General features: G+C 38.0%; 1 protein-coding gene across 4 annotated transcripts; it reads left to right on the top strand.

Annotated features, from left to right (window-relative positions):
• The first annotated feature begins 369 nt into the window (after positions 1–369).
• Positions 370–25,133, top strand: PRP4K (pre-mRNA processing factor kinase PRP4K). 4 transcript variants are annotated; one of them, XR_011149168.1, is made up of 18 exons: positions 370–449; positions 4,181–5,374; positions 8,346–8,519; positions 8,784–8,939; positions 9,674–9,755; positions 11,323–11,533; positions 13,948–14,021; positions 15,389–15,479; positions 15,856–16,003; positions 17,228–17,365; positions 18,549–18,702; positions 19,140–19,254; positions 19,736–19,887; positions 20,352–20,438; positions 21,095–21,870; positions 22,384–22,429; positions 22,949–23,035; positions 23,859–25,133. XR_011149168.1 is itself a non-coding variant. In XM_069008197.1 (15 exons), exons 1-15 carry the CDS (start codon positions 412–414, stop codon positions 21,296–21,298), a joined length of 3,018 nt encoding a protein of 1,005 aa, XP_068864298.1. In that variant the 5' UTR covers positions 370–411; the 3' UTR covers positions 21,299–22,635. The 4 variants fall into 4 exon arrangements, 1 of the variants encoding a protein (XP_068864298.1); XR_011149167.1 differs by having other exon boundaries at positions 21,095–22,429; positions 23,859–23,904; positions 24,943–25,133; XR_011149166.1 differs by having other exon boundaries at positions 21,095–22,429.
• The last annotated feature ends 547 nt before the right edge of the window (positions 25,134–25,680 follow it).

Here is a 25,680-nt window from a genome sequence, read left to right as displayed (position 1 = left end):
GGGTTGGAAGGGACCTTAAAGATCACCCAGTTCCAACGTCCTGCCATGGGCAGGGACACCTTTCCACTGGAACAGACTGCTCAGAGCTCCAGGCAAGCCAGACTTGAACACTCCCAAGGATAGGGCATCCACAGTACCTCTGGGCAACCTGTGCCAGTGCCTCCCAGTGAAGAGCTCCCTCCCAATACCTCATCCAAACCCGCCGTCCCGCCGCCGCATCCAGTCCCGCCGCCGCATCCAGTCCCGCCGCCGCATCCATTCCCGCCGCCGGCTCCCCTCGGCCCCCCCTAGAGGCGGGGGGCGGGGCCTCCAGCGCGCTCCCGGCCCCGCGCGCGGGGTTCACTTCCGGCCCCGCGTCCCCCCCCGCCCTCTCCCAGCGGCGGCGGCAGCGAAGGAGTTCGGAAGTTCAAAATGGCCGCCGCGGCCGAGCCCGAGCAGCGACCGCCTGAGTAAGGACTGGCTGGAGGGGGGGAGGCTCCTCGCCCTGGAGCCTTGGGGAAGAGGAGAAGGGAGCTGGAGGGAGAAGGACGGGCGAGGGGATTGGGGAGGGGGGACACACTACACGGGACGGGGACGACGAGAAGCGGCCCGGGTGGAAGTGGCGAGGGAGGAGGGGGTAAGGAGAGGAGGATGGGGGAAGGCGGCCGCTCCGGGGGAGAGGGGCTGCTGTAGGCGCCGCTGGCCCCGCGACGAGGCGGCACGCCGGGGCCTGGAGCGCTGGATCCGCCCGTGGATTCGGGAGGGCCGCGCGGGGGGTGGGGGGGAAGAGAAGGGAAGCGGCGGCGGGCGCGTGTCCCCGGGAGTCCCGCGTGCGCCTTCCCGCCCTGGTGGCGCTCCGGCCGCGGGGAACCGGGATTGCCGCCGGCGAACCGGGTTTGCCTCTGGCGCGGGGGACGTGGGACAGAGGGACGCGGGGGAGGGATTAGCATCCTCCGCGTGGCTGCGAGGCCGCTGCCCGCCGGGGCGCGCAGGGCTCGGGCATCCGTGAGGCGGATCCGGGCCGGCGCTCCCCGAGATCCCCCCGCCACTCAGACGTACACACGCACCCCAAAACACCCTGTCCGAGCGGGGCCGGGGGGCTCCGGGCCAGCGGCTGCCGCGGGGCTGCCCCGGGGCCGCCGAGCCGCTGCCCGCCCTGCGGCGAGCTCTCCTCCCTCCCTCCCTCCTTCCCCGGGCCCCGGCCGCTCTCGCGGTATGGAAAGTGCCCGTGCTGGTGGAAGCAGAAAGTGATTTGTTGCCGCCAGCCCCTCCTTCCAGCCCTCGAAATGACTGGCAACTCCCGGCTCCCGTTGGGAAGCGAAGATCGCGCTGTCGCCTCCCCGCAGGAACGGGGCTCCCGGGCGTGCGTTTTCCAGGCACCCCGGTTAGTGCCGTGGGGTTTGGGTTTGTCCACACTCAGGAGCTCGTGAACACAGTCTTCTGGAAATTCTGCTGGGAGTTAACGATCTAATGTTTACTCTATTTCTCCTCTTTCCTACATTAATATTTTAGCCATATAAACTGCTTTCTGTATTTTTTCTGCCTTGAAAAGTTTTGATTTGAAGCTTGATTTTAGTGTTAATCCTGGGAGTAGAAAACAGGTGAGGAAAAGCAGTGGGAGTACATGTAAGCCTTGTAAAACATGTGCCCATGAAGAAGAGGGTTTAGTACTGTAGAGAGAAAGTAGTAAGATAGAAGCTGATGATAAGAGCCCTGTGTGAAGGAAAATATGGGTGAAATCACTTTGCACATCCTTATGAACTTCCTGTAATTCTTCTTCTTGAATTAAAAAATATGAAAAAGTAGGGCTTTAACAAGATCATGTCACAGTTCCTCTCTATTTAAAGCCATTAGCACCTAAACATGTAGACTGCCTCATCACCTTCTAAAATATTCTTAGAAGGTTTTTTCATCCACATCACTATACCTCTGAAGCATGTAAAAGTTTATCCACAGTTCAATGAAATGACTTGAAATAAATTATCCCTGTACATGAAGAAAATTTGAACTATTTATTGCGTATTAATGAACTTAATTTTGTTGTTGAGTTACAAAGACAGCTGGCAGTTGTATTGGCAGTCTGTAGTGGCCTGAGATACTGCTGGGATGATGTGGCTCATCTGGCACCTTTGCTGCCAGCTGGCTTTTCTAGAATTTAGGATGAGGTTATTGCATAACTTTAAAATACATGCAATATTTTAAAATTACTTCCTTAAAGATTTTGGTGTCACTTTCTGCTGTTAAGAGAAGGAAGGCTTATCTGGAACAGATTGAATGGACGTGATTTTTTTGGTCTTTAATACTTTTATGATGTCTTGAAGTACCCTTAATATGTTAATTGGGGATTTACACAGCATCCTGTATCCAGCTAAAAGAAATTTTGAAAGGCACATAGTTCCCTTAAAATTCTCCTTCTGGCATTTCTCCACTTAACGTCACAGGTAGCAAATCCAAGTTGAAGAAGTTTAGCATTTAAGATTTTTTTTTTTTATGCCAAGTGCAACATAAAATAAAATCTTTTAAAGCCATTTTTTCCTCTTTTGTTCTGATATTCTCTTATAATTTTGTGGAGTGTCAGGAGGTAGCAATTAAGAAAAACACCTTTCTGTATGCCTTGAATCAGCAGAAGTAGTAATAAAAGTGTAAAAGAAAAGACAAGCAACATTTTGACTTAAGTCTGTGAATATTCTATATTTTTAACTCAAACAGTTTTTTCCCTTTGGAAGCTCCTTATTTCAGAGCACTAAGCTGTTAATGATTTTAGCAAATAATTTTAGTGTACTTTGCAGAAAAGTCAGCTGTATTTATTAGTACGAGAATTTGCATTAACTCAAGCAGGAGAGAGTAAATGTGTGCTGCTTGAAGATCCTGTCCTTAATTAGGAAGACACTAATCAAATTCATAGTGAGATGCTGTCCTTTAAGTCTGGCTTAGAATATCTCTGATACATTTATTCTATCAGATTATTGATCATACTCTTCAGAAACAGCTGTCGTATGAAACTAGTAGAGTTCAGAAGATAATTTCCGCATTTCTGTGTACGTTCACCCCCTGCTCCTGACTGTCATGTTTGGGGGGTTTTTTTTCACCTAATGAGACTTGGGATACAGCAAAGTGCTATGTTTAAGTTATTAAAGTATTAATGAGTAAATTCCAAGACTGTTGGCAACAGATTTCAAAAGGCAAATGTCTGTATTACCACAGACAGTAACTTGATGTTCTGAAGGAGCTCAGGAGGTATTTGCTAAACACTGTAACAACCCCTATTGTTAAGCCAGTTTCAGTGTCTATGGAAGATAATACAAGGGAATGCGTAATGTCAGGACCGAATTTTATATTTTTTGAAGTTGCTGTTTGAAGAAATATAGTTAATTGAAAACATTCATTTTAGAAGAAATATAGTTAATTGAAAACATTCATTTTAGAAGAAACTGTATATTATTATATTAATAACCTGCTGTAGACTTATTTTCAGCTGTTTTGGCCAATGGCATTTTACAGGTGTCAGGATTACCACATCTTTTTGAAGCTGCTAGCCTGCTATATACTATCAGAAAGCTGCTCTGAAATTAGACTTCTTGAATTTATCCTGTTCCTCAGTAGTGTTCCCTGTATTGCATAAATAATATCAACATGTTAGGACATTCCTTGATTTTCTAACAGGTGTGTACACTTAGAGAAAAAAAATTGCAGCTAAGAGAGTCAGTCAGCTCTGCATGAGATTTTGCAAGGAGGTTTCATTAGGTGGTCAGACCTTGAAATAAATTTTGATTTTTGGAGCACAACTGTTTTCTGCCACTTGAAAATACTTTTAAAAGGCATAGCTTGGGTTAGGTGTCGGAGTGGAGCAGAAAGTGACAGACAATGATGGACTGACAGATAAATGTTCAGCACTGTTGTATGCTATTAACAGATAGGTCAGAATTGAACGTAAAGGCATAAGCATTGATTCCATCCACACATTTGGTTTTGTCAGTGCATTTGCTGTCTGTTCCTTCCATAATATTTCTTTCTGCAGCCGTAGCTGGCTGTTCCTGAGGAAGTGTATCTGCTGTTATAACTTAAATTAGTGGTGCATTTTTAATTTTCCCAAAGGTAGGTGAATAAATGCCAGTTAGTTTCTATCATAAAAGGTTGTCTATTTAACATGAGATAAAGGACTACAGTGAGTTTATAGTAGTGATCTCTTTGTTTTTTGCAGGGTTGAGGATGCTGAGGCATCCGAGAAAAGTGTGAATGAAGAAAATGGGGAAGTATCAGAGGCAGACCAACCTCAAAACAAGCACAGCCGACACAAAAAAAAGAAACACAAACACCGAAGTAAACATAAGAAACATAAACATTCTTCAGAAGATGATAAGGACAAAAAACATAAACACAGACACAAACATAAGAAACATAAATGGAAAGAGGTGGCTGATGCCTCTGACAAAGAAGATGGACCAGCTAAAAGAACTAAAATTGATTTTTTGGCTCCTCTGGAAGACTTAGAGAAACAAAGAGCATTGCTGAAAGCTGAACTTGAAAACGAATTAATGGAAGGAAAAGTCCAGTCTGGGATGGGATTAATATTACAAGGTTATGAGTCAGGATCTGAGGAAGAGGGGGAGATTAATGAAAAAGCACGAAATGGAGCAAGACCTACAACAAAGTCAAATACTAAGGGGAAATTAGAACCTGTGGATAATAAAACTAGTTCCAAGAAAGCAAGTAAAAGTGAATCAAAAGAAAGGACTAGGCACAGATCTGACAAAAAGAAATCCAAGGCAGGAGTTGATGGAGTCAAAGAGAAGACTACTAGAAGCAAGTCAAAAGAAAGGAGGAAATCCAAAAGCCCTTATAAGAGGAGTAAGTCTCAAGATCAGACAAGGAAATCTAGGTCTCCAATACTTAAGAGGAGATCTCAGGAGAAAAACAGAAAGTCTAAGTCTCCTCCAGAGGATAGAAATAAGGCTGATGATAAAAGTAAATCAAGAGACCGCAGAAAATCTCCAGTTGTAAATGAAAACAAAAGCAGAGATCGTGGTAGAAAATCTAAATCTCCAGCAGAACTAAGAAGCAAATCCAAAGATAGAAGATCACGGTCCAAAGATAGAAAACCTAGGAGATCAGAGACTGACAAAGAAAAAAAGCCAATTAAATCACCTTCTAAAGATGCTTCTTCAGGGAAAGAAAACAGGTCCCCTCGACGACCTGGCCGTAGCCCAAAAGGAAGAAGCTTATCTCCCAAACAGCGTGAGAAGTCGAGAAGAAGCAGATCCCCTCTCTTTAACGATCGTAGATCTAAACAGAGTCGATCACCCTCTCGAACCCGGTCTCCGGTTAGAAGAGTGAGGAGTAGATCTGCAGAAAGGAAAAGAAGAGAATCAGAAAGGAGGCGTCTTTCTTCTCCCAGGTAACTTAAAGATGTCATGAGCCATCACAAAAATACATTACAGGATGAACTGTCTTCTAGTTTGGTGTTTATCTCCTTGTTTTATTCAGTAAATGGGTATTTTAAAAGATAATCAGATTGTACATTATATCATAAGCTTACTTTGTATGTATTCAATTTTTTAGAAAACTGTTCCTCCCAGCTGTCAGATATGCGAATTCATCTTGTGGTTGCTAAAGTGCAAAGTTATTTGCTGCTCACACCATTACTGGGAACAAGTTTTGTAACTGTGTTCTCCTTTTTATTGCTGGTTGGATTCAGAATTTGGCTTCTATTTTGTTTCTTTGTCAATAGTTCTGTTGCTTTCTGATATTTCTGTGGAGTGTGAATCCTCTCCAGTGTTATGTATTAGTGTTGGCTAAAAGTGGGTAATTAGCCCCTATTTCCCCTCAAGAAAAGCCCTAATGATGGATAGAGTCAGTATGTGTGAATGTAAGCAAATTTTTATATCAAGATATCCTTCTCAGAGTCTTTTTTTTTCTTTAAAATATTGTGTGTTTTTCATTTGCTAGCGGGATGTTAGTGTTGCTTTGTTATTGGACTGCCATATATAATTACCATATTTTGCATACACTTAAAGGAGAAGAATGGAAATCTATTTAATGTATCGGTGTAGTCTTGGCATTTTTTTAAAAGACAAATTTAGCCTATGAAAGCAGTTACCTTGAAATTTGAAAGCTAATAATGCCTGGATGGCAAGTTTCCAAGAAGAGAACCAATGTAAGTGTATGCATTTTTGGAAGTTATTTCATTAGCTGTAAGAAGTTTAAGAGGTAGAAGAGTTAAGCATTGGATAATAAATAACTTAAAACTTTGTATCGGGGGGTTTAGCTTCACCCAGTCTGAGAACTAAGAACAAAGAAGTATGAATTTAAAACTGGAATTGGAAGCACTTATGTACCACTAATTTAAGTAAAAGATCAAGCTTGGTAAATGGGCATCTAAAAATGTGGAAGTTTCAGCCTGAAGCACTGAAGGTTACTCTGGTTTCAGGTATGGGCTATCTTTGGGTACTTTGGAGAATGGCCCCAGTGGTGTTAACCTGATCAAGCAAGTATTGTAAATGCTGCCAGTTTATCTGGCTGCTTTTTGGTAAATCAGGAATGTGTCGGCCCAGCCACTGAGTTTTTCTGGCATAGTAGTTGACTTTTCCTCTGTAGCATTTTACATCTTTCAGTTTTCATTTTTCTTGACAGCTTGCTTTGCAGCCAGTTTGAATTGGTTGTCTAGACACTTATTTCAAGTGATGCATGTGTCTAGAATTTTGCTGTCAAATTCATACTTCTGTAACTGCGTGGTGAGCAGCATGTGAGTGGGGGACTACTAAAATATTTTTTGCTGGAGGTGTTTGCAGATCAGCAGAAATAATCTTTCCTTGTAAGATACCTTAACTAACTCAAACTGCTGTTCAAGTTTTAACTACTTGTAATTACTCAAACTGCCAGAGAATTTCAGGAGCTTTAATGAACAGTTTTAACAAAAAAAAAATCCCAGTAATGTCATTTTTAAGTTTGTTTCCAGTATTCTAATCTTGTAAGACACTTCTCAGGTCTTTGACTGGAGTTACTCATTATGTGATGTTACTATGAATTCTTAATCAGCTTCTGCTTTTTATCTCATCCCTGTGATCCCTGAACTAATCTATTTTTTGTAACAGATATTTTGATTGGGTTTTGGCAGTACAACTGCTTTGTTAGTCAAGAAGCCTGTAACTCTTCATCCTGTGTGTGACTCTTTATGTAATATTGTTCACAAGAACATTATATAAATTAATTGGGCTAAAGGTATTGGCCTACTCCAGCATTTGAGTACAGTAATTCCTTGTAGAAACTGCCAGTACTCTGCACATGCAAATTTCACAAGTAAATTTCACATATAAATTTTCCTCTTGCTCCACTGTCTACTATTTTTCATCAGTTCTGTATGTCTGATCATTGTCTGTAGTTAAGGTAATTGAAACTGATGAAACAAATGAAAAAAATCACAGAATGGGTGGAATTAGTCTTTCAGCTCCAAGATATTTTGTTCATTAATGAGATATAACACCTGTAATAAGTTGTTCCAACTTGATTAAAAAAAAATCAAAAATAAGGAGCAGGAAAAAAATAGCGTAGCAACATTTCCTTTGAAATAGTGTGAAACTATTTTCCAATTTCTAATGCAGCCTCATTAGAACAGTTGTTAAATTTCTAATTCATATTCTTTCCAATTTTTGATTGAACTCTTGCTATCATGCAATTAAGCTTTTTAATGTAGTAGTCCCATCAAGGATTTTTTTCTTGGATAATTGTGAATCTGTATAGACAAGAATAAACAAATTTTGAATAGTGTATATAGTATCAGACTTGAATTTTTTTTTTTTTATTTGAGAAGGGTTAGTTTGCATTTTAATTAAGAATTCTGGTTTTCATCTGCTGTTTTAGAATGTGTGAAATGTTGAAGCCATGCAGTTGTAGTGCCCAAATTGAAACAGACAGTGTTGTCACTGATGTGAAGTAGCATGATCCTAAGCCTAAATTCCAATACCATGGTTGGAAGGTGGTGAAATAATTCTCGAGAATAAGATTTTGGGGTTTATGTATTGTTTCAATACTGTTTCTGGTAAACATGAAAACAGGCCACTATTTATGTAGGACCTAAACACAAGCATTGTTTTAAAACCCCTCTTAGCTTTGTGGTAGTAATTAAGGAGCTGTTTCCAGACTTGTCCTGAACTAGATCTTTGTATGGGCACACACTTCCCAGAGTGGGGAAGAGACATGCAGGAGGGGCAGCCAGCTCTGCAGCCTTCTTATCCATCGCTCCCTCAGAAGCCCATCTGGTGGTCCCTCGCCTGCTGTAAGACTTTTCTTGGGAGTTTTTAGAGAGAACGGATTTTTTTGTTTTCGGCTTGCTCCTGATTTTTACTACCACTTTCTTCCTCTGTTTTAAGAACACGGACCAGGGATGACATTTTGTCCAGACGTGAAAGATCAAAGGATGTCAGCCCACCCAGCAGATGGTCCCCATCCAGAAGAAGGTCTCGGTCCCCCATCAGGAGGAGATCTCGAACACCCCTTCGACGTAGCCGATCTCCCAGAAGGCGGAGCAGATCTCCTCGAAGGAGGTAAAGACACCCTGTGTTTTTAAGTATGTTTTGTAAGATTACAGGAAGAATAAGGATTGCTATGTTACATGTAAAAAGACTGTGCTGGTTTTTTTGTCCATGTTAATATGTGCTCGCACAGTTAAATTAATTTTGTCCTCCATGAGTTAAATTGTTTTATTACTTGGAATCGTTGTGTATATTTATGTTTTCTGAAAAGATTTTCCTTCTCAAAAACCAAAACAACCCCCCCCCAAATCCAAATCTCTTATTCTTATCAAACAGGGATAGAGGTCGGAGAAGTAGATCTCGCCTTCGAAGGAGGTCCAGGTCACGTGGTGGCCATAGACGTAGGAGCAGAAGCAAAGTTAAAGAAGACAAATTTAAAGGTAGTCTTTCTGAGGGCATGAAAGCTGAACAGGAGTCTTCATCAGATGAAAAGTAAGAATATATTTCTAACTTGCACTGATTATTTAAAACCTATAGTTCCACTAATACCAGGAATGAGCTAACATTTATCTTCATGGTGTAGTTTTTGAGTTGTCACCTAAAACCATAATCGTGTCTTAGTACTTGTGATCTTGTCAGATTACTGTTGGGAGGATCTGAAAAACTTTGGAATATGCAAAAAATAGCAAGACCTGTTGGCTAGTGGGCAGACCTGAGGGGAGGATATATCATTAGGTTTTTAAATTCAACTTGATCAGTATCTTGTGAAAACTTTTGGTCTGATTACTAGAGCTTACTGCTTGGGGAAAAACGTTAATAGCTGAAAGGATTAACTGCTGTTTGCAAATTGTGTTTATATTTCCTCAACATCTGCTTATTCAGTTGTGCAAGAGTATGCATTCTTAATCAAATTATTAAGGAAGAATGATGCTTCAGTGAAAAGGAACAAGGTTTTTTTGTTCGTTGTCTTTTGAAAGATGGCTGCTAATTGTTTGCAATTAAAAATGGAATACAGAAAGTCCCAAAGAGATACCAAGAGATAAATTTTCTTTGTAAGGAAATGTAAATATATGCAGTGGGATTTAATACACCATTGCTTTCTGAGTCACTTGAACAGCTATTGTTTAATATATTCTGTGCTTTATATGCCAAGGAACTGCACTTGGTAAAATACAGTAGATAATTACATGTTTATGAAGTTATATAAAAAAATCGTATTTTTGTAGTCTTGAAGACTTTGATTTGGAAGAAGAGGATGAAGAAGCAGAGATAAGACAAAGGAGGTTACAGCGGCAAGCAATTGTTCAGGTACATGGTCACAGGAACTAATTCTGTGGTTTTAGTGTAGTGTCAGGGTAAAGGAAGGCTCTTTGCCTATTGCTGTGTTATGATAGTAATTCCTATTGCTGTGTTTTTCCAGTTAGCTCATTGTAAATGTTAGTCTCTCTTAAACTCTACACTTCTATTGTCACAGCATTGTTTTTAAAACTGAAGTGACACTTCTGTGAGTCATTTTTTGCTACAGTCATTTTTTGCTACAGTTAAACATTCTCTGACGGTCTTAAGACATGTCAAAAATGTTCTTTAGTTATCTTCATCTGTAGGTTTTCTTTCTAGCTGTATCATTGATATAATAATGTCAGTGTAACAGATATATATAACTATATATCAATTAACCTAACTGGTCAGTTTCTTTCAAGTAGAAGTTGTCTTTGTCAGATTCCAAAATTTTGTAAAGCCACTCTCTCATGGGTTCCTCCCTAAAAGCAGATAATGTATTAGTGCACATGTGAGTTCCCATGAACTTCTTATTCCAGGTAACAAGGTAACTAAGCACAGGTGTATGTGTGATGGAGACCCCTGAAAGGAGCTGTGGCCAAAGGGGGTGTAATTGTACAGTACAAGTCAGGTATCTCTTTTGAAAGGTGGGATTTGGCACACAATCAGAACATAGCAAGCAAAATGCTGTAGCATATTTATTTAGCATCAGGTAAAGTCCCTGGCTTTAGTGTACTGCTTATTTTAAGTAGCACTAAAAATACTGCCCATGATTTGAGTTTTGTGCAAAGCCCATTGTAAAATCCTTCAGAACTATGACTGAGCCAAACGATATAAATTCTGTTTAAAGACTGGTTACACCTGATGTTGGTGCAGGCAGGAAGCAAATCGCAGAGCTGAATTCCCTAAACAGAAAACCTCTGCTTTTATTATTGATTAGTTCAGCCTTGACAGCTGAGTAGTAGCAGCATTTCTTCATCTTGGTTTTTAACTTTTGGGATAGGAAGTGAGGTCTGTATAATTTCATATTACTTAAGGGTACAAAAATAGCAAAGATGTTTGAAGTTTTTAAATTCTTTCCAATTTTTTCAACAAGAATGAATGAATAAATAGGATTTCCAGTTCACATTAAAAAACTGAGTCTAAGAGCTACTCTTCTGTGCCATAACACTAATAAAACTGAGAAATATTCTAGAATATAGGATATAAAATAATTAATTTTTCCTCAGAGACTTTGTTTCAGTGTTTGTGTGCCAGGACAGTTTAGTAATAAATCTGTTGTTGCTGACATTTTGTTGTGCATAATGAAATAACTAATATTCAGTAATAATTGCTTTTTACAGAAATATAAAGACCTAAAGAACACACATGAATGTTTCAGTCTTATGGTCTGGGCTGTGGTGCGTTGTGACAAAATGAATTTTCAGAAGTTGTATCCCATTCTGCAAATAATCTGTTGTCTTTAGAGACATATGTGATTATGAAAGCAAAGATTAAGGTTTCAGCTGAAAGCCCAGACCATTGAAAGGGTGGATATGAAAATGTTTTAATTGTGATAAGGTGTGACGGTGAGATTAAGAATTAAATTTCTTTTTAGAAATACAAAGGCCAGACAGAAGACAGTAACATATCTGTGCCATCTGAACCAAGCAGCCCTCAAAGTAGCACACGCAGTCGCTCAAATTCTCCTGACGACATCCTAGAAAGGGTCGCTGCTGATGTTAAGGAGTATGAACGGGAAAATGTGGACACATTTGAGGCATCAGTGAAAGCCAAGCACAACCTCATGACAGTTGAACAGAACAATGGTAAGGTTCTGAAATCTCTCTTAATGCAATTTATGAAAGCTCAGACACTTGGCTTAGTTTACTCACATACTTCCAGACTTGGAAGTAGATTGAATTTTGGGATGGAATTTATGAACATTTTCACAAATATTATGGTGCTTAAAACATAACATTAAAATAAATCTTCCTCATTAGGAAGGATGAGTGGAACATGTTCTCTATATTTCTAATAACTCTTAACACAATTTGTGCTTCAGATTTGGAAGAGCAAATAATGATGTCTTTATGGTTAAGAATTACCCTTCCAAATTTTTCTTTTCACTTAGGCATGTTGTTTTCTTAGAAGCTTAGTATAGTCCTAGACTTTATTTTTTGTGGGTTGGAAATTATGCTCCTTTTATACCTTTCTTTGGTCAAAGCCACTGTGACAGAAGAATATAGGTGGGTCTGTAGTAATTTAGAATTATTAAAGCTTTTGAGGGTCATTGCTGTTAAGTCCATTTTAGCAGCATAGCTAATTGCTGAAATAGGTATTTCCTTCTTCTTCTTCCCCCCGTATGTACTCTATTGTACAGCAGTGTTGAAATAAATTTTGATATAAAACCTGCCTTGTGCCACCTGCAGCAAAAGGACTGCGGAACATCTCCCAGCGCACCCTTGTAGTATTGAAAGTCTGCTGATTTTTTTGTGGTTGGAAAGTGGGTTACTGTCCATCTTCCAAGTAGTCAAAGGTGTGTGTAGTTGCTGTGTGGTCATTCTTGAGCTAGTTTAAGCTGCTTTGGTTTTTCTCTACAGTTTAATTGCAATAGCACTGTTTAACAAGGGCTGTGGAGCCTGCCCAACTCCTCCGAGGAAGAGTTGCAGTTAGCTTGTATTTCATGTCCTGCGCCACACGTATCCTTGGGGGCTGAATACACTGTCTCTAGTGGATGCTTCTCTTCAAAGTAATAAAGCTGCATCTCTTTGGGACTGCTGTACTGCTCTGTAGTTTATTCTGGCATTCCCTTGAGTTGTGTGTTTTCAGATTGTTCTCCTGCAAAATAAGAACAGTAAAAAGAACTGGTCTAGGACTTTCTTTGCATACCCCAAGTTTAGACTTATTATGTCTAACAGACAATGTGTTTTTCCTTTTTTGTCAAAGCATGTACTGCTCTCTAGTTTTGTATACTGAAGCATATGAAAATATAAGTTAACTACATAGGCGTTTTCCACATAGGCATGTGAAAAAGGTTTTTAAGACCAGATCAGTTACACTCACATCTGGGTGGTAAGATCCTGGGTTGGAGGTGGCTGTAACAACAGCTGAAAGTAGTGGGCTGTCTTTCTCTGCAAGAGTAATTTTTTATTTCTATCCTGACTGCTTACAGGGCCAGGGTAATAAGTTGCTAAGAAACTACTCAATAATTCATTGTAGCCCAGTAACTGGAGCTAAAAGGAAAATATGAGGAAGTTTCTGGAAGGGTTTGTAGCTCAAAACAGTGGTATAAACTGCTTCCCCACAAGTGTCAGGTGACAGGTCTATACCTTGAAACAGTGGTATCAGTATATTGGATGATTTTTTTATGCTGTCAGATTTCAGTCTAGTTATTTGGTGTGGAAGTGGTTGGCCGTGTGCATCACGAGACCTGAAGCCTCTGAGCTGAATTAGCCAATTATTTTTCTCCATTGCATAGTGAAGGGAGGGTCTCTGATTTACCATGTTCATAAAGGGCTGCCATAATGTGTGCGTGAATGAAATAGTTTGAAGTTTGCTTGCTTTTGTTAATGTGTACTTAATTTATATTTCTTTGCTTTTATCTTATCAACCAAGTAAAATGTCTTTGGGATTTAAAGATGATTAAAAGGTGAGAGAGGGATAATCTTGCCCATAACAAAAATGTTTCTCTTTAATGCCGTAGTAAACATTTGTGTTTAACAAAAAGCTACACACTGGGTCCTTTTCGGCAGGGTTGGAGAAAACATTTTCTAAAGAAAGAATTTCTGGGCTTTAAAACTTTGGGTTTTCATAAAACATCTTGTGATTAACAGAAAAGCCTTAACTTGTGTATTGAAAACATGACTGTATTTTTGAATGTATACACATAGTCATTTTAATACTTCTTTTTATACGTACATATATATAGGCATTCTTTGTAGGGAGCGTGTAAATATGTAGTTTTTTTGTTTCTGCTATGCTTACTTGAAAGCTATTATATGTAATTTTTCAAGGAGGTATAAATTTTCGAGTGCTTTGAAGAACTTAGCTAGTCTGAGTTTTATATTCTAGAATGTCAAATATGTGAAATGGTATTTGCTAGAAACGTTAGTAGAGCTACCTGTTTGCCAATATACTGATCTTAGACTATGTTGTAAAGATACCAAGTGCCAAATTATACTGGCAACAGTTATCATTTGACGTCTTTTTTCATGCTGAGTAATCTAAATTTCATTTTAAGGTTCATCTCAGAAGAAGCTGCTAGCTCCCGATATGTTCACAGAATCAGATGATATGTTCGCTGCATACTTTGATGTAGGTAATTCTTGGAGATGAAATGTATGACTTTTTCTGCTTGATTTTTGTTAGAGTCACTGTCACCTGAGGGTTGGGAGAACTTTGATTTTGTAAAGGCGTGTGCAGCTAAGTGACTTGTATGTTGTTAATCTTTTGGTCACCCAAGGCAGGCAAATTGGTTCTTAATTAGTATTTCAGTGGAATAAAACCTGCTGAAATAAGTGGCAGTTTTACCAGAGTAAGCAACTGGCAATTCACCTGCTGTTTGAATACAATGGACGTGGTAAAAACATGAATCTATTTATAAGTTCAGCTTTTTATTATTGTTACCATGTTGCAATGTTCTAAATATGAGCTTTTTCCAGAGGTTCATGGTTAATTAAAAAATGTGTAAGATACTGAAATTGGCTAATGATGCTATGTTGGAGTAGTCTGGTGGTTTGTTTGGAGATTTTTTTGGGGTGAAAAGATACATTTCCTCGTTTAACACATTTTTGTTACCTTTTCTCTAAATGTCCTGCAGTGACCTTCAGATATTGGCAGTCCAGTGACTAGTTTTGAGACTTTTTGTGCCTTTCTCTATAGATCCTCTGCATTGTTGCTGATGCACAACCCTGAGAAATAAGTAAAGACAAGAACTTTGTTCTTAACTTAAACCAAATTAGCTGGAGAATTTTTATGGCGGATGTAACATAGGCTGCCATAGCTTTACTCTCGTAACACTGGTATCCCTCTGACTTGGAAAAAGATGAATACTTGAAGGGTAGTGTGTGTGTGAGGGTGCATTTTTAAAAGTTCAGAAGTTACAAGTGGGGATTTACATGGCTTGTAAGTGAGCAGCTCCCCCTTCCAGAAGCTGTTGTTCAATTGAAGATACACTTTACTACTCATAGTTTTGAATTTGTGACAAAATATTGTCCAGTCTGTTAAGAGATGTCAACAGCAATTGTAGAAGTGTTACGGTTGTATGTATAACAGTATGAAACAAGTGGCATGTAATGAACAGAAATTCAAGGCTTAAACAGTTGTGTTTTCCTTGCAAATTGCTATATTTTTTTACTATAAACTTACTGTAAATAAGAAGTCTTACTTAGATGGTCCAAAATGTGCATTCTAACATGACTTGTATAAATTCCTTGTATTAATTGAAACTTTGCCCATTTATGTTTAATAATAGTTCTGTTGGTTGATCTCATCCTCTTTCCTTGCATCAGTCTTTAGATACTGATATGTAAATAACAAGTTGTTTCTCTCTCCTGCAAGATAAGTGTGTTTGTATTGTGGAGAGAAACAGTGTTCAGTAGGGGAAAAGGGCTTTGGTAAATAAACATCAAGGGAAAATACAGAGCACACAAGCAAAGCTGTTACTTTTATTTTTATTTCAGAGTGCTCGTCTAAGGGCTGCTGGGTTTGGAAAAGACTTCAAAGAAAACCCCAATCTCAGGGATAACTGGACAGATGCAGAAGGCTATTACCGTGAGTTGTGTTTGTTTATCAGCAAGGACAAATAGAGTGAGGGTGCTGAGTGGAGAAGATTCTCATGTATAAAAGTATTGAAATTTTGTTCTAATGTAGATGTATCCCACAGCCCTCTCTGAGTGTGTAATGTAATGGATGAAATGAGCATGCAGGTTTTAACCTCAGTTTTGAAAAGACTCCAGACTTGGAGAATCACCCTTTGTTCCCCATGATTTCCACAAAGCTAGGTGCTACAAAACATTGCACACCATGAAATTAAAGGATTTTGCTATTTGCCCTCATATTTTGAATGGTAGGGAATGGTTTATTTTTCTGGAAAAGTTCCATTACATTTATCCCTTGTAACTTGAACTTGCTTGGTTTCCTCCCTCAGGTGTTAATATAGGTGAAGTTCTAGATAAACGTTACAATGTCTATGGTTACACTGGTCAGGGAGTCTTCAGTAACGTGGTGCGAGCCAGGGACATGGCCAGAGCAAACCAAGAAGTAGCCGTGAAAATCATCAGGAACAATGAACTTATGTAAGTAATGTTTTTGTTTGGTGGTAATAAAGCACGTGGAACAGTTGGAAGTTTTTCATGATGTGATTTGAATCTCCCTTTGTTTCAAGTGAAGTAACAGGTAACAGCTGTGATTCCTGCCTTTTCTGCTAATGTGAGCCAGATAATGGGAAGCGCTTGAGGACTATGTATCCACACTTCTTTACAGCTATCATGGGAAGAAGGGTACTTGCATTTTCATCAGGCACTTTCTCATTTGCAAAACCGCAGGGAGCAGTGATAGCAAGAAACAAGGTTACAGCTAATTATGAGCCCTACATTTTTTGAGATGGGAGTTGTGGACTGTTTCGATGGACCAAATCTATTTGGCAGGCTATGGGTTGGATCCCAGTCAGTCATCTGCAACTTACAAAGAGACTTCCATACGTTTAATTATTTCTGTATATTATCTAAATGTTTGCATGTATACAAGATAGATAAAAAAGGATGGGACTCTCACTGTTGAAATAGAAAAAAAAAAAGAGGTCTTTCAGAATGAGTCAACATTAAGAAGTAAGATCTCTTAAACGATGTCATTTGAGGACTTGTCTACAATACTCATTTTTACCATCTGCTGCAGTGTTTATACAGTCACTATGTCCTCTTCTGTTAAAGACAACCTAAATGAAAATCTTTTCCATGTTTTTCACCTTGGAAGTTTTAAAAGTTGTCTTACTGTGTGTATAACTGGATATGTTTTAGTTACGTGAATAAGTATCTAAAAAAGTTTTAAAGGCAAAAGGGAGAGTGATCAAGCTATTTTAGTTTGGTGTGTTGTACAGGTAATAAGCTTGGATGTGTAATTGAATCCATAGTCAGTTCAGTTTAAATCTTCTTTTAATACTGTTGTATGTGGCAAAGTACTTTTTTTAAAAAGTAAGCTTCTCTAGTGAGTGCTGTTTAAAATTCATCCTATTACAGGACAAAATCCAGTTTTAGCCTTACATGCAACTGAGAATGAGAAGGAAAGGATAAGTAGGTTACAAAGGTACAGTGAAGATCCAAGAAGTAAATAAACTTACCCAGTGTGGAGTCACTGACAGCAAACCACTGCTGTGGTTTTGGTTTTTTTAGCTGTGGTATGTTAGGTAATGACAAGACACTTCTCACTCCTGGATAACTATAACCAACAAGTGAATGTCTAGATTTAAAAAAATATTAGAATTTAACTGATTTTGTTTTATAATCACATTTCTCTGTTTTCAGGCAAAAAACTGGCCTAAAAGAACTGGAATTTTTAAAGAAGCTCAATGATGCTGATCCTGATGATAAGTTTCATTGTCTACGGTTGTTCAGGCATTTCTACCACAAACAACATCTCTGTCTGGTATTTGAGCCACTCAGGTAAGGTGACAAATGTTTGGGGTTGTCTGTAAAAGGTAAAGTACTACTGAGCATTCTTTACCTTGCTGGGTTTGGCTGTTGTTTTGATACCTTGTTCTCATGCCAAAATTCAAGAATGCAAGGAACTTTGAAACAAAAAAAAATTGTCTGCAGGCACAAATCACAAAGTACTGAACTATTTCTGATTTACTTTTAGCATGTGAGTTTTCTGCCTAGAAAATATTTGAAACAAGATCATGTATGGTTCCTCTCGCTGGTACTACTTAATGATTTTTTGTGTATGTCATTATTTTTACTAGTTTTAATAATTCATCATTTTAAGGGTTTCTGTTAAGAATGCATTCCCAGAGAGATTCAGGAATTGCTGTTTGTTCTGTGAAGAGTACCTATATAGTAACAGTCTAAGGAAGAAAGTTGTTACAGTGGCTCTTTGCATGCTCACTTTCTGTTCAAGTAATTAAGCTCTTGTGACAGGTTGGTTGTAAATACTGTTTTATGGTAGATCCAGATACATTAATTGCCTTAGTCCCCATTCCTACTTAGAGACATCAGTTGTTCATATCCTGAGTTTTCTGTGTATGTCATATTTCAATTTTTGCCATATTTGGAGTGAGCATAAGTTATATACTGAAACAATGCAAAGTTTGTGAGATTACTATCATATTTCATTAATTAACTTTAGAACAAATTATTGTCTTGTGCTGCACTATTTCTTGATAACACGCTTGTACCTTATTTATATCCAATTATGTTTTTGTCCTGGAATGATGGTCTTTTCATCTGCTGCTTAAGTCACCAAAAAAACTCCTCAACTTTTTATGTTTCGCATGCTTCCTTTTTCTTTTATTTCTGAAGAAAATGGGTACAAAGGCTTTACGGTTGTTAAGAAAATGCTGTTCATGTGCAAATAAATCCTCTCAAGTCAATATTGATTGAAAAGTATGCTCTGAACTAAGTAAAGTCCAGTCTAGTAAGTAATTACACAATATAGGACAGATCTGATTGACCAGCCTTTTTATTTCAATTCTGCAGCTCACAGAGTGGTATGTTAAGTCGAATGCTGCTTTTCTCAAAAAATACTTAAAGCTAACTGGTTTGTTCAAGTTTGTCTCAGAGTTTGAGGCCGCTATGGTTTTTTTGTTAAGCTCTTTCCAATTCTTTCTTTCCCCTTTTCCCTTAACAGTATGAATTTACGAGAGGTTTTGAAGAAGTATGGGAAAGATGTTGGGCTCCATATTAAAGCTGTGCGTTCCTACAGCCAGCAATTGTTCCTGGCTTTAAAACTTCTTAAAAGATGCAATATCCTACATGCAGATATTAAACCAGATAATATTTTGGTAAGTAACAAATAATTAAAACTTTTTTTGCATGGTCTGTAGTGTAAAATGAAGTATTTGAAGTTCATATCATTCTGTTAATTTAGGTGAAGTCAAATTTACTGAAAATGTTAAGGGTTCACACTTTGATATAAAATGATACTGTGGTATAAATAGTAAGGAAGAAATATAATACAGCATCTAAATAAAATCTTTTCCAAACAAACATTCATCCACTTCCATCTTCATTGAAAGCAGATCTTCCAAAATAAGACAATGTCTCATGGGAGAAATATTTGGAATTTTCCCATCAATAGTTGAAAGATGTTCTGGCTTTCTGCAAAATGGAAGTAGGTTGTGTGAGTCTGGATGGAGATTTTGTTTATGTGAGTGAGATGACGGGGAAAGGTCCTTAATGCCTCTCTTTTGCTAATGGATATTTATGTTTTAACTTTCAGGTGAACGAGTCTAAAACAATACTAAAGCTTTGTGATTTCGGCTCAGCTTCACATGTCGCAGATAATGACATCACACCGTATCTAGTTAGTAGATTTTATCGAGCTCCAGAAATCAGTAAGTACATTTTGGATTAGCTGCATCTGTCACATACCAGGAAATGCCAGTATTAGCAGATGAAAATTTGACTTGGATTTATTCTCTAGTCTTAGCAAAACATGACTCTGGAAGTATGATGGCTGTCAAAAATTCAGGCTTTGAAGGCATGTTCGTGTGACTCTTCATGTATTTTGGTGATCAGCTCAGTGAGAAGTCACTGATGGGTTATAGTTATGTTTCAATTTAGAGGTATTGTTCTGACTTGGTTTTTGCTCATTTAAAGCTGATCAGTTTAGGTGTTAGGGTAAAAACCTCCCCTTCTAAAGTAGGGGTGCTTTAAAAGCTAAAAGGTTTACATCCTTCTTTTATGGTACATTTTTATTCCTAAGAGGAGCAGCACCAATATAGTTTACAAATAAGGATTTTTTCATCTGTCTGCTTTTGTGATATTATATCAAAGTCTGCCTTTATGGAATTAACTGGAATTGCTCTGTTTCAGTTATAGGAAAAATCTATGACTATGGTATAGATATGTGGTCTGTAGGCTGCACATTATATGAGCTTTACACAGGAAAAATACTGTTTCCTGGCAAAACCAATAATCATATGTTGAAACTTGCCATGGATCTCAAAGGAAAGATGCCAAACAAGGTAAGAAAAATAAGTACTTAATATCTGAAACTGCTATAATGAACAGTAGAAGATACATTCTTTGTTCTTCTGGAATTCTGTTTCTTATCATATACATCTTTTCTTAACAGTAAGTAATAGACTTTGCTCTGACTGTGTAATTTATACTGATTTAAAATCTTATGAAGTGAAAGTATACAGCTTCTTTTTCATAGACTAAGTATAAAGTGAAAGCAGAAACCTTCTAAGCAGTGACCTGAAAAAAAAATGTAAGTCAATAAAAGATACTGTGTCCTTTTTTCAAGGGGTTTGAACTGTATCTTTGTTTTCAATCTCAACATTTATTCCTGTCCCTTTTGATATATTTTTTTTATTAGTATTAAATTACTCATGTTGCAATAAATTAGTAGACATTGATGTTAATTGTGAAATTTGTAAGACACAGAGAAGTTGCCTGAAACTCCTGCCTCTTCCTCATTTTCCAGATGATTCGAAAAGGTGTGTTCAAAGATCAGCACTTTGATCAAAATCTCAACTTTATGTATATAGAAGTAGATAAAGTGACGGAAAGGGTAAGTCCCCTGTGTGTTGACTAACCCATCACTTTTTCCAAGCTTTCCTACTATTACAGTCTTTCAAATGTACCTTGGCTTCTTAATTAAAAACAAGATTTTATAAGCTATTAGAAAGTCCTTTTGCAGCAGTGTGGACAGATTACAGAGTTACAAAACGGCAAAAGATTTTTTTTCCTGGGATGTAGGAACACAATTAAGAGAAATCTAAATTTAATCTGGTAGATATACAGGGTACCTCCATATAATCTGTCCTTAGATTACTAGTATAAGAAATTCTGCCTTCGTTTTGTAGAAGGATGTTTAACTTCAGTATGATATGGTTATATTGTATGAGGTCACTATTAATTTTGGTATATTTTTGACATATATTTAAGAAGAATCACAAAATAGTGGTCAGCTATAGGACTTTCCATGTGGACTTCCATGTTCTGAGTTAACTGGGATGTTAGGTTCATGTGAACCTGTGTTGGTGGCCTCCCCCCAGCAGTGTTTTTTCCACTCTTCTCTGCCCTGTGATGATTTTATGAGGCCGTGTGGGGGAAGGGTGTTGCTGCTCTGATACGAGACAAGCCTGCAGAAAAGCTGTAAAAGGGATGGATAGGGAGTATGTGCATTACTTCTGTTCTACAAGGCTGCCATTTTTGTGTTTGTAGGAGAAGGTTACTGTTATGAGCACCATTAATCCAACCAAGGACCTATTAGCAGACTTGATTGGGTGCCAACGACTCCCTGAAGACCAGCGTAAAAAAGTGCACCAGCTAAAGGACTTGTTGGACCAGATTCTAATGCTAGACCCAGCTAAACGGATTAGCATCAACCAGGCTCTACAGCACGCCTTCATCCAGGAGAAAATTTAAACCAGATGAAGAAGTTCAAAGGGTTTGATTAATTAAGATACAAAGACTGAAGAAATTTCACAGCAGTTATTAATGTATATAAACATAAATATTTCCCCTGCAAAGTTGAGGAAGAAATGATACATTTGAATTAACATCAAGGCTGATATTTCTTTTAGAAATGTTAGAGTAATTCTGTTTTGTGTCTTATGTGAAAATTTTCACTGTAGAACTGTTTTAATTGCCAAGACTGCACAAAAGTACAATGCTAATGTATATGGTTGCAGTTCGTATATATTATAAAAAGAAAAAAGCATCTGTTATAAAAAAAAAGAAAGAAAAAAAAAAAAAAGAGAGCAGTAATACTGGGTGGTTGATTTGTTTTTAGCAGACTTGGCTTCATTTTTGTCTTTACAAAATGGCCAGCATAAATGCTGTTTATATTCACATTTTCCTAGGTGTGTGTGTGCAGGCCACAGCAGCATGCCCTTGGTGTAGTCAGTGCCGAAGGGGGTCTGTTCCTTCTTGAGCCTGCCCGCAGGGATGGTCTCCTCTTTTAAAGCAGGTTGTGTACAACTTTCAGTACACTGAAGGTAAGCTAACCCATCAACATCACCGGTGTTTAAGCTGTTATTTTACTGGAACAACTGACAAATGAGAGACAATAGCATTGTGGCAGAATTCCCTGCATGTTTGAGAAATGATCTTGTTTTATTTTCTGGCATTGCAACCGTGGCATAGTTACAACTTCTGTTCTGTTCATCACATTTAAAACTGGGAGAGAGCGCACTTGATGGATAGAGCGCCTTCAGTGTACTGTTTCTTATTTCTTTAATTTTTTTAATCAACTTGCTATAGACTTTGTATACATTTTGTTAAATACAGTTCACTATGACATAGAACCAATACTTACAGAAGAGTTTTCATTTAGTAATTACATACGTTGGGATCTCATTCGAAAGACCTTATATCTAAAGGATAGATAGACAACATAATGAAATTTTTAACTATTTGTATGTCATTTTGAAAGTGTACTGCTTTATGCTAAAAGTGTTTCATTTGTTCATTGTTTTCATTATTTGTGATCATGTTGTCTTTCAATACAGGCATAAACCTTCCACTCTTGAACAAAGCAGCTGCTTTTTAAAAGCGGTAATTGCTTCTTTACCTTTTATTTCTTTTGTAAATGAAGCTTTTCTTTAAGAAATGTGACTTTAAAGTGTTGTCTCTTGCATAAAACAGTTGACACTTACTTATTGTAAAGTGAAGATTGTTCTGCTGCATGTAAAGTGGACCATGCAGATTTCTGTATGTTTTCAGTATGCATCATTAGATAATAAAGTCTTTTGTGAACAAGGCATTTGTAGCCATTTTTAAAAGAATCTGTCTTCAGTGATGGTAAATCAGGTAATTTGTAAGACCCGGCCCTGCATTTCCTATTAATCATTTAATTAAAGGGATGATTAAATGTTATGATCTTTGGGAGAGCTATAGGCTATGTTAATTGGATAAATAATTATCACTGCTTAAGAACAAAGCAAAAAACCCTACAGATACTGTCTGTCTGCTTTCATTGTAATGAAATTATTCCTGTAGGACATGGGATTAAATTCAGGCTTTAACTAATGTTTGTGCTGTTTTTCTCACTTTTCCTTCTGATGGTGCTGAAAGAGAAAAAAGGAAAGCGAGTCACAGGCCACTCAACGCCTACTCCATGGGTCTGATTTGCTGAGACACCAACTTCACCTTCCTAACAAGGTTATTTCTGACAGCATGTGTAGATAAACATTTAGCAACAAGTTAAAAGAGCTTGAGACAATTGAGTTGGTTATACAGGGTGAGGAAAACAGAAACAACTTTTTCAGGTCCATACTGCTGTTTTAATGTTCTCTGACGATGTTAAGAAGTTCATCTTTTCATTTTTTATTAATATATTCTGACAGGCTGTGAAAACCCCACTGGTTTCACGTACTTTATAATACTTTGAACTAAGAAGGATTTTTGTATCCATCTAGGTACATAATGGCAACAATCATGCACTCTTAGTGCACTCAAGAATGAGGAAAAATGCCACAAAGCAGGTCATTCTGCTGGTGGGGAATACCCCACCCAGGAGGTGTAATGAACTAACTACGAAAACGAGCAGGAGATGGGTGGTTTTGTATGCCTATTTGGAACCTTCAACCTGTCTCTTCTCAATTTATATTGTAAAATTACTAATAAAAACCAATCTCTCCCTATTTCCACATATTTAAGGTATCTTTTTCATACAGGAAATGAAAGAAGTTAGCTTTCATGTTTAGTGAAACACTAGTTGCTTGCTAGTTAAATACAGAAAGTGTAACTTGCACTTTTACAACATAGGTAGCACTTCTGAGGGCACTTTTACACAGATGTAGTAATAGCTTATTCTTTCTGTTGCTTTGTACTTTATTCTTAAAATAGGAATATGAAACAATGAAATGAGTTGGTGATACAGAAACAAAGCAGTAGAAAAGATGCCCCTTAATACCTACAGAATTGTTTTAAGCTGTTCTGGAGAAGCATAAAGTTGCTCGTTTACTTGTTCTTTGTGTTGTAGGTGCAGCTCAAAAGAAGATGAAGGCTACCAGAAGACATGAACAAAGGTTTCTGTCCTATAAAAGATATGAAAAATGCTCTTCATCTAATTCTGTCCCAGTCTTTTAGTTTCCAGCATTTCAATATAGAATTGATTAACACTGCTGCATTACTGATAATTCCTGAAACATACTTACTGTATTAGAATTTGTTACATAGATTGTTTTGTTTCTGGTTGAAGAGATTTTTTTATTGTAATTAAATGTAGGTAAATAAGCATTACTCTTTAAATGTAGTTTTCTTAAAATGATAGACTGAGCAGTACAAAGTCTATGACATTTAGGCAGAAAATCTGGCCATTATATTTGGTTAAAATAAATGTGTTAACCAGTAAACATTTAAGCAGATGATGCACTTTTTTCTTTAACTTCAGTAGGTTCATTATTTATTTCAATTCTGTCAAACTTAATTATCGATACAGAGAATAACTGGCAGGGGTTATTTAAAACAAGTGGATTTCAGTCCCCCATCCAACTGATACTGCTTGTGGGCAACAATAGAAAAATCTTTAGTTCTAGCTTCAAAAACCTCTGGACTTGAGGATTTTTTGACGCTGTTAAGGACCCTCTCCAGTTTTAGGCAATGCCTGTCCCTGTAGCCTGAGGTCTCTGGGGCGAGGAGAGTAGCTGTGGCTGCCACAGTCAGCTGAATTCTCATGGTTGTGGCTGGGTACAAACAGAACAGCTGTGCAACAGAATGAACAATTTCTCAGCTCATCTAAGAGGGAGGATAACTTATGTTCTCCTCCTGAGCACGAATTTTTAACTTATGTCTTTGCTAGAGGTCCTACATACAGAAAGTTTGGCTAAATCTACTGTGCTGATTTCTGTTTCCTTCTCCCTCATGGTGACAAGGAGCTTCACATTTAACATACTCAGTTTTCCAAGCCTTCAGAAAAAACAAGATTCCAGCCCTGTGGAATTAGAATGTGTTATTACCTTGGTGTCTACTACTTACTTTAAAAATTAATTACTGTTCAAGAGCTTTTAGTAGTCGATAATGATTCCTTTAAAACCTTTTTAATAATACTTTATCTCCATACATAGGGTAAGTGGCATTAAACTTCTGAAGAACCTTTATGTGTGTATTGACCCCCACACAGAAGGCAGACCAGACTGTGATACTGCTGGAGATAGAGGGATCTTCTACAGCATGTGTAAAATTGTAACGTGGGTGGAGAATGTTGAGAAGTGGCAATTGCTTGAAATTAATAAACTGTGCTTAAAACTTGCCTGCATCCTGTCTTCCATTGTGCCTGCATCTCCTACTGCAAAGCTGTGAAATGTATGAACAATTTTTAAAGGCACTAGAAATTAAGTATAGTTCTTTGAATGGGGTTGTATTCTTCAGTATCAGAGGCATTAGAGAATCTCTGGGAAAAGTCTTCCTGAATGTGTAAAACTGAGCTTTTGTTAAGTTGTGTCTCTGTGCCTCCCATGGTTTTGGAAGCTCCCTAAGCACCAGAGATTTCATGTGAATCCACTTTACTTTTCACTGTGCCTTTTTTTATCTTTTATAGCAAGGTATTGACCTGTATTGAGTCAGGGGGGAAAAGAATTGCGTTGTATTGCAGCAGAGGGAAGTGGTATGTACTTACAGATTAATCTTTATAAGGGGAAAAAAAATAGACTGGGAGTAACAGCATAGTGAAGTGGGAGGGAATGTGTGTTATTATTTATAACTTGTAAATTATGTATCACATTATTAAGTATATTTGTGTGTGGGTACAGAAGTGAGACTACCACATGTGTGTTCTACACATCCATGTCTTAGTTTTGTTCATC

This window comes from Aphelocoma coerulescens, chromosome 2 (assembly GCF_041296385.1).
Source record: "Aphelocoma coerulescens isolate FSJ_1873_10779 chromosome 2, UR_Acoe_1.0, whole genome shotgun sequence".
Lineage (NCBI taxonomy): Eukaryota > Metazoa > Chordata > Aves > Passeriformes > Corvidae > Aphelocoma > Aphelocoma coerulescens.
This window is presented reverse-complemented; position numbering and strand designations above follow the sequence as displayed.

Excerpts from the sequence above, each read along its gene's own strand:
- PRP4K (XM_069008197.1), top strand. The coding sequence starts at position 412 with ATGGCCGCCGCGGCCGAGCCCGAGCAGCGACCGCCTGA. Across the intron at positions 19,888-20,351 it reads AAGGAAAGATGCCAAACAAG|ATGATTCGAAAAGGTGTGTT; the intron begins GTAAGAAAAATA and ends CTCATTTTCCAG. Across the intron at positions 20,439-21,094 it reads TAGATAAAGTGACGGAAAGG|GAGAAGGTTACTGTTATGAG; the intron begins GTAAGTCCCCTG and ends TTGTGTTTGTAG.